The sequence below is a fragment of the Cariama cristata genome, unplaced genomic scaffold, assembly GCF_000690535.1.
Source record: "Cariama cristata isolate BGI_N322 unplaced genomic scaffold, ASM69053v1 scaffold29209, whole genome shotgun sequence".
NCBI lineage: Eukaryota > Metazoa > Chordata > Aves > Cariamiformes > Cariamidae > Cariama > Cariama cristata.
The window spans coordinates 11,290-19,820 of record NW_009635696.1 but is presented as its reverse complement, the minus strand read 5'-3'; the positions used below and the strand labels follow the sequence as shown (position 1 = coordinate 19,820).

At 43.1% G+C, this 8,531-nt stretch overlaps 1 protein-coding gene across 1 annotated transcript in view; it reads left to right on the top strand.

Annotated features, from left to right (window-relative positions):
- Positions 1 to 319: 319 nt before the first annotated feature.
- The window catches only part of LOC104167403 (tumor protein D54-like), a 14,419-nt gene continuing 6,207 nt past the window's right edge, over positions 320 to 8,531 (top strand). The window contains 5 exon segments of the mRNA XM_009707647.1: positions 320 to 460; positions 1,610 to 1,758; positions 2,629 to 2,688; positions 8,464 to 8,528; position 8,531. The exon segment at position 8,531 is cut by the window's right edge and continues 30 nt beyond it. Of these exon segments, the coding sequence (XP_009705949.1) occupies positions 359 to 460; positions 1,610 to 1,758; positions 2,629 to 2,688; positions 8,464 to 8,528; position 8,531 (377 nt within the window). The 5' untranslated portion in view covers positions 320 to 358.

Genomic DNA, 8,531 nt, shown 5'->3' with positions numbered 1-8,531 from the left:
ACTCGTCTCCTTCCCCTCCCCCGGGCCTCGTCTCCCCGCCTCGGGGCTCATCCCTCCCGGGGCTCCCGTGGGCCCTGCGGGCATTTAGCAGCCGCTGCCTGGTGCTGGGTAGAGGAACTGTTTTGGACGAGCGGAGCCCGGTGCTTCTGTCGCTTCTGATAGATGCTCATGGAGGAAACTCCACGGGAGGTTTCTCTTCCTCTTTCTGTGAAGCCCCTTGCCTCACCTTTCCTATCAGACTGCCCAGGTTTGCATAACGCGCTTTGCTTGCTCGCCGCTTATTCTGTCTGCCCTCTGCTCCTTGTCTGTGACAGATATCAACCTTAACTCTCCCAACAAAGGTCTGCTGTCGGATGCCATGACAGATGTTCCCGTGGATAGCGCGGCTTCGGCCAGGACCTCCGCGCCCGAGGGCCTGACTGTTGCTGAAGAGGAGGAGTTGAGATCTGAGCTTGCCAAGGTAACGGGGCGCTCGCATGTGTCAGCAGGGGCTGTGTGTGGCCATGTTCTGCTGGGAAGGAACAAACAGGAGCCACAGGAGCAGGACTTGGGTTGTGTTGTTTGGGTTTTTTCTCTTTTTTTTTTTTTTAATTTTGCAGTGATATTACCTTTGGATCTCTCAGCTAATTGTTAAAATGCACAAAGCTGGCAGATACTTCAAACACTGCGGTATGTTGTGTGCTCTTTCCCAGAATGACTTAATTTAGCGCTGTAAGGAAATAAGTGGCTTTTGATGCTGTGAGCTTAACGTAGGAATTGAGCTCCATTTGAAGTGAGAAAACACTTTAGGCAAGTGGTATGGAAAAGAAAGTCGTTTTTGCTTAAGAAGCTGAAACAATGGAGCACTTAACGTGCTTTCTTTTTCTACCCTTTACTCATAAATATTTATTAGACTTTATAGGCAACTATTTTCGGTGCCTATATGCTTTTGAAGAGCTGAGAGTTTGTAATGTAATATCCTAAATTTTGGGCACCTTTTGGGGTTTAAATGTCAGTTTACAGTTTCTAGCTGAAATGTAGCTGAAAATAATTGCAGCTGTTCTTCTGTAGTTTCTTTTTTCATTTGAGAATCTTGTGGTGATTCTTTGACTTGCAAGTTTTAGCGAGGGAGGGCTTTGGTGTTCTGGGTGGGCACGCAGATCTTGGTGAGCTGCAGTTAAAGTAGAAATAACCCCTCTCTGCCCGGAAGCAACTCCAGAGTACTTTTAAAATGTTGTAAGAACGATCTCTGAGGAAGAACTCTTTGCCTTAATGACATCAGAAGAGAGAATCATAAGACAGAAACCTTAGTTAATAAGGTTTGGCAACTGATTTTTATCTACTGTTTAAATTGCAACACTCAGAATGAGTTACGTTAATCTTGGTGCCATTAGGTCACCAGTACAGTGACTTGTATGGATGTTTTCCCAATTTAAATCTGATTTGTAGGCCTCCCATTCCAGCACCGTTCATGTTCAGCTGGATTATCTTGCACGTACCTGATGTTCCTACCGCTTCTTTATATTCATATTAACAAAGTCTTGCTAGTTTTGAGGGAGGTAGAAAGTTGGCTTAATTTTCAGAATTTTCCTAACCTGTGATTTAAGACAAACCTCTGCCTCTCTCTAAGGTTGAAGAAGAAATTGGTACTCTCAGGCAAGTTCTGGCTGCTAAAGAGAGGCACTGTGGAGAGCTGAAGAGGAAGCTAGGCTTGACTCCCTTGGATGGGTTAAAGCAAAACCTTTCTAAAAGCTGGCATGATGTCCAAGTCTCCAATGCGTAAGTGTTGCTTGTGATGCACGTTTATTTAAATATGACTCTGTAGTAATTATTTCCCAGCAGCATATTCGAGGGCTCTTGCAGATGGCTGAAGGCTTTTACTCTAATGGGTATATAGAGTAAAAGGCACTTAATTTTTTTTCAGTGCTCTTTTATGTCAGTGTCTTTACATCAGCATAAAGAGAACTTTCGTATTTGTGATCTGGATAAATTGTTGCTGGGTGCTCTTTCCCATGATGCTAGAGGACTAGATTGCCACTTAACAGTTCAGTTTGCCCACTTCTGCCTGTTCTTTGAGACATAGGCTCCTTCTACCTTGTTCTGACCTCAGGCTCAAGGAGAAGTGCAAGAAGTTTCGAAGCTCTACTGCATAGCGCTAGCTCAGAAGCTATTTCCTGAGTCATATAGCTTGAATTAAAAAGTCTGCACTTCCTAGGAAAAAATTCGGTAACATTAGTGTGCATTACACAGTCATCTCTCCCTAAAGAGGATCTGAAATTGAACTGACTGTTCCTGAACAGGCATTAAGGGTATGGTCACTGCAGGGCTTGACAGTGCCAAAAGGAGAGTCAAAGAGGTAAGTTTGACCCTGCAGCTGTGCCTGGATGCAGGGTGCTCTTGATGCCCATAGAGAGATCGTTCAGTCTAAAACATCTCATGTAACTTAGCTGGAATTTGGAGTTAGTGACTGTGCTACTGCAGAACAGATCGTTGAACTGTTCATCTCACTGTTTATTCTTTCCCTTTTCTTCATCTTCCCTTCTACATCCCTGCCCGATTTCTATTATTCCTTTGTAACTGAAATCTGTGTCATTGTCTTCTGAAAAATGAATATTAAAGTTTATATTCATTAACACTTTCTGTTTCTAGTTATGTGAAAACATCTGAGAAACTTGGAGAGTGGAATGACAAAGTGACACAGTCTGACTTGTGAGTGCCTTGGGCTCCTCAGCAACACCTCCTTGCTCCTTGCTGCATTCCCCGATTTGTGCTGCTACTTGTTCTCACAGGCATCAGGGGTTGATTGGGAGCTGGAGGCATGGTGAAGCAGGACTGTTATTAGCAGCATGCCTGGCTTCCAGCGATAAGCATCCCTCAGTTGCAGAGGAGATGAATAAACATTACTGCTATCATCTCTCTCATGGTCTTGCTATTGCAGAAGAAAAATTCCAATCAGTTACCAGACCACATTTGAAAAAAAAAAAAAGAAAAAAAAAATCAACCAGTTTCCCTTTAGCTGGTCATTGGTAGGTTAGTCTGTTGTTATCAGGTGTCTTATTAGTGAACCTCTATCTTTACTATGAAGCTGTCTCTTCTCATCATCAGATGTGGTAGGAATCAGTTTGATTATTGCCTTTCTGTATGGCCACCTGGGAGAGCAGGTGCCTGAAGGTATTTACCTGCAGCTGGAAGTAGGGGCTGTGCAAATGCAAATATGAATGTTAGCTTTTGAAAGCTGCTGCACAGTGGCTGTTCTGCATTGACGTATGTGAACCTCTTTGCTGATGTCAACACTAGAAAGCCATGAATTTTAGTCTTTGCTGTATATGCAGGCAGGTGAGAAATGCGGACAAAGAACACCTGACTACCTTTGTCTCCAGAATATATTCTTTAATTATATTAGATCTCCATTCATATTAGACATGAAGCGTTTTGCTTCCTGCTGCATAGCTGAACGTAAGGGAGACCTTGAATGTTTCCTGCACTGAAAATTCTCTCCCTTTTGTGTCTTGTGTGGATGGAGACGATGATTTAGCTAAGAGGAAAACGTGGGTTGGAAGCATCTTGTCATTAGGCAAGATGGCACTGATCTGACTGGGGAGAGTTACACCCCTGGATGATGTGAACTGCCCGCGAAATGTCAGCTCCTCGGAGCACTTCTGTGTGTTGTCTGAGCTGGTAGCAGATGCTTGCTGGAGTACTTGGATTTGTTCTGTACCTCTGGTGTTAACTCTCACAATGCCTAAGGTACTCTTTTCTATGTTGAGAAACATGATTTCTAAAGATTAGAAAATGAAACTAGGTTTAACAGTTTGTCCAGGTCATGCTATATTGGTAAAATGCAGCTTTGGGTGTGGCAGTCAGATTTTTTTTATTTTTTTTTTGGCCTTGAGCTCAGTTCACTGCTCTGTGCTTTTAATACATAGCTGCCACGCAGGGAGTAAAAGATGCGAAGTCTTTCAATTCCTGACACCTTCTGAACTGCAGGCTTTTTTTCTTTGTGCTCAGTGTTTGAACATGCTTAAATAAGAAAGAAACTGGGGCTTAGGTGTCTCCGTGCCTCTCAAAAAAACAGCTCTTTTCCTTCTGGCTGTAACAGAAGGGAGGAAGCTATTGTCAGAGAAATAATTAAGCCTATGATAGTGTAAGTGCAAAGAGACACTAATAATGTGGAAAGTGTCAAAAGAAGCATCTGTAGTGAATCTTGGCACTGTATCTAACCTCCATTGTGTTTGTAGATATCTTTCAGCCAGCAGCACACTGGAGGACTGGAATGAAAAATTAACTCAATCAGAAGCGTGAGTGTCTTAACCTTCAGTGTTAACAAATGCTTTCATGACGATCTGCTGCCACTAACGTTCTGTGCCCCTGCTCACGGTCCTCTGCTTTGACTAGATCTATTTAAATGTTTCTCTTTTCTAGCTTTCACTTTTCTAACCCAATAAATGCCTCTTCTGGGAGAGGGAGCTTTTCCTCAGGTCAGTATTTGAATGACTTCATTGTGGTCCAAGTGATACTCCTCAAATGCCTGCCTGCTCTTGGAGGAGAGCTGGCTGAAACCATGGAGTAGCTGAGACCTGTGTGCCACGTGTTATCTCTTCAGCTGACGAGCTGTGGAATAGCCACAGCTTGTTACCCTCAACGTGCTCTGCAAGGAGCAGGAGCTTTTCTTTTTGCTGTGGTACCTGATGAGAACAAATAGAGCTGCAGTGTCCAAGGCAGCTGTTCTGTCATGTTGGGGCCCCAAATGGGCTTGGACAGCTTAAACCTCACAGCTGTTACACTCCGGTTGTTGGCTCCGAAGATCTCTTAGCCATGTTTTTATTAAATACCTGAAATTAAATTCTTACTGGACTAAATTATGGAAGCATATTATGGAAATTGGCGTTTGTCCTTCTCACTGCGTCTTTCTCACAGTATATAGGGCAATCCTTTACAGTGGTGCAGTGGGAGCAGCTAGGTAGTGTCATTGTTTTCTGAACTGATTTAAATCATGGTAAGGTGGGTCTCAGGTAGGCCAGCTTTTCCTGTTCCCTGGAGTGGGTACGAAATTCAGTCCTTTGAGCTGGCTTGTTATTGGCAGTGTGTGTGAATAGAAGGTTCTCTTCATAAGATGAGTAGAAATAAAAAGCAGGAGTATCAGAAAAAACTTTCAAGTATGCAGGTCTGCTTTCAATGTTCCGTGTATGTGTTCTAGATTAAGAAGATGTAAATTGTTATTTCACTTGCTGAATGGAATGACCTTAGTTTTTATGCTTGCTGACAGTGTGACCGACTCCAGCAGTGTTTAATCAGAGTTCCTCACTGGGTGTGCCTGCTAGAATAGAAAACTTCTCATTATATCTGTTTCCTTGTACTTAATAAGTGCCAGAAATGTGACGGAAGCGTGCTTTTGTGGGCACTTAAGGCCTGAATGGCTGTGGCACACTAGTTTTCCTGCTTGCTTTGGCACTAGACAGAGTGATAATTCATGCTAGCAAGGTAGATGCTGATTAAAATGGAGAGACGAGGGGGATTGAAAGGTAAAATTCTGGCAACATTTCAGAAAACAAACAGAATTTCTGCTTCTTCTGTCTAAAGCTCAGTAAGTGTGAAGAGTCAAGTTCAAGAAATCCAAGGATGAGGTTTTATTCATATGTTTTGGGTTTTTTATGCAAATGTAGCCTTTTTCCTGTTTCAGAGCTTCTTTGCATTATAACTAACAAACCTCCTGACTGAACTGGGAACAGGCCTAACCTGTGACCTTACGGTGCTTTTGGGCACTGCTGAATTTCCTGGTAGTTGCCATTCCTGGCCACAGACTTGCCCTCTGCGAGCAGTGCATAGACAGGACAGAAGTCAGCCCAATCTGTCCCTAGCTCCAGTTTCCTTGTAACCAAGGCGCAAGATGACTTGGATGGTCTGCGTACTTGGCCAGACAGCAGGCATGGTGATTGCTGGATCAGAGCAAATGAGAGGAAACTGGTATTAATGGATAAAGGAGGATTTGAGGGTGCAGGCCTGGCTCCTCCCTGTCAGGGTTTATAGAAGAGGGGTGAAAGGAAATGCTTGAATACCACAGGATGAACACATTAGGGCAGAGATCATTTCTGCAGCTTCTGCTGCAGCCGATTGTCTGTTAGTAGAGCCGGGTATTAATCAGAGCTCATATTTATTACTCCCAGATTTGTATTACTGTGTTGTGCTTTGTACTGGTGCTAAGGGAAGAAAATGAGTGATTGTGAATTTAAAGCCATGGTTAACCTGGCCATGTCACTTGCGGGAGAGTAGTTGCAACTTCTAGGTCAGCGCTGGGCGTAGTTAAGTTGCATTAAAGTCTTGTATAACCTGATCCCTGGTTGTCACAGATGCAGTTCCACATGTGTGTCTGGTGGCAGTTCGGGGTTAACGAGCTGCACATCTCAGCTGCATTTGCCTGGCTCTGCCTCCTGCGTTGCAGCGGTGGAGGTGTGTACGTGTGTGGGAGCTGGGGATGCAGGAGTAGACTGGTGATCTGATCTGGCTACTGCTGTCTTTTTTTTTGTTCTTCCAAGTTGAGATTTCAGCCGGATTGTTTCCTTGATCTAGATTACTGTGTCGGGACGAACAGTTGTGCTGACATCATGAAGGACCACGCTCAGGCAGACGGAGCAGCACTTGAGTGCTAGATCTTCAGTTATCATAAGAATACTGCTGTCAAGTGTGGAAAATACAGTTGGAAAATTTCTGGCCTTTATCTGCTGAAGCTAGACATAATACTTGGGAATTTGCAGTGTGTGCATGGCGTGATGGTGTCCTTTGAGTCTGTAAACCATTCCTCTCATCGCTGCTCTGGTGCTTAGTGCTGATCTCAGAGTTGAGTGCCAAGCAGACATAGTCAGCACAATGTACTTGGGTGAGGACGGGGTGTTTGATGTTTCTGTTGGGCAGCTGTAAATCAAATCCCATGGCAGGACTCAGTCAGCCGGGGAGGAACCTGACTGCTGAGGGCAGGGATTGAGATCCTCCTCTTCCAAAGCAGCTTTGGCCCTAGGATTCAAACATAGTTATTGCGATAGGAAGGCACATGTAAGAGCAAGCAGCGTTGATGCTGACCGACTCACTCCTAAATTGTGCTGAGATGACAACTTCTTGCAAAAGATTGTGCTGTGGAGAAACAGTATTGAGGCCTTGCTGTTGCAGCACACTCGGGTTCTTCTGGAGTCACTGAATTCAAGAGGAATTGGTCTGAAAAATGTCTAGGTTATAGGAATTTTCTTTCAGGAGCAGGAAGAGGGAAGGTAAAGCTGATGCGGTTTTGCCCTGTTCTGCATAAGTCTCATGTACTTTCTTGATTGATAAATACTTGGCTGTGGTCTTAAAAAAAAAAAAAGCAAACGTGTTGTGATTGGTATTGCTTGAATCCAGTTCAGGTGGTATGGTGGTGTGTCCCACACTTCTCTCTGGAGAGAACGAACCGTAAATAAGTCAGGTGACATCATGGTGCTTTTACCCTTGGGAGCTCAGGCGTGAGAGAGAACGTTAGGCTGTTTATAATGCCCTTCTGCTAAACAGCCTAGTCAGGCAAAAAAATACACTCAAGCTGAAAGATTTGGAAGAAGAAAACTTGGCTTAAATTGTTGAACTTGTTTTCCAACCTGAGTCTTTTTTTTGTGATTTGAAGAATGCCACAAATCTAGATGTTAATTGCCAACTGTGGAGTAACTTAGAGGGGATGAGTTAATGAAAATGATGCAAAGAATCCTGGTTCCTGAGATTAGTCTCGTCTGAAGGAAACAAAGGTTCTCAAGTGTCTGTCTTCTCCGGCTCTGGTATAAACTCAAACGTAATCAGCTGACAAATACAAGCTGTCAGACTTCTTATGTTTTGTGGTTAATGGTAACTGATAGGAAACTTCTCTACCAATTTATTTCTTAACTGCAGTTGTAGACATAATGCCAATTCCTGCATTTCTTTTCTATACGGTGATGTTAGTCTTGCCTCTTTCCTTCATAACCTAACACTACAGCAAATGCTATAGCTTCTTCAAGACTGCAAGGATATTATGGAAGAGGTTCCTAGACTTATTTCTCAAGGAGACCAAAAGATAGTTGTAGAGCAAATAGGATATGATGCTGTGGTATTAAGAGTTTCCACATGGAAAATGGGGGTTTTGGGTTTTGTTTGGGGTGTGGTGGTTTTTGGTTTTTGTTTTGGTTTGGTTTTTTTTGTTGTTTGTTTGTTTTTTGTTTTGTTTTTTTAATATTTGTCAGATTTAAGAACATATGGTCAAAATGGTAAAGTGAGTGTATGGAAAGGTTAAACCTACACTTGCTGTTTTTTTTTAAAAATTTCAAGTCTTTGAATATATGCAAAACTGGAAAGGGCTCTTTCAGTGAAGTCAGTGCAGCTCACTAACCTAGCTTCTTTCCTTTAATATGGGTTCCTTTTTCAAAACGGGGGGGAATGCTTCTTGCTTTTAGATCCTACCCGTTAGTTCAATTTATGATGTTTTTTTCTATTTAGTTATAAGAAGACCCAGGAAACCCTTTCCCAGGCAGGACAGAAGACTTCAGCAGCCCTTTCCAATGTAG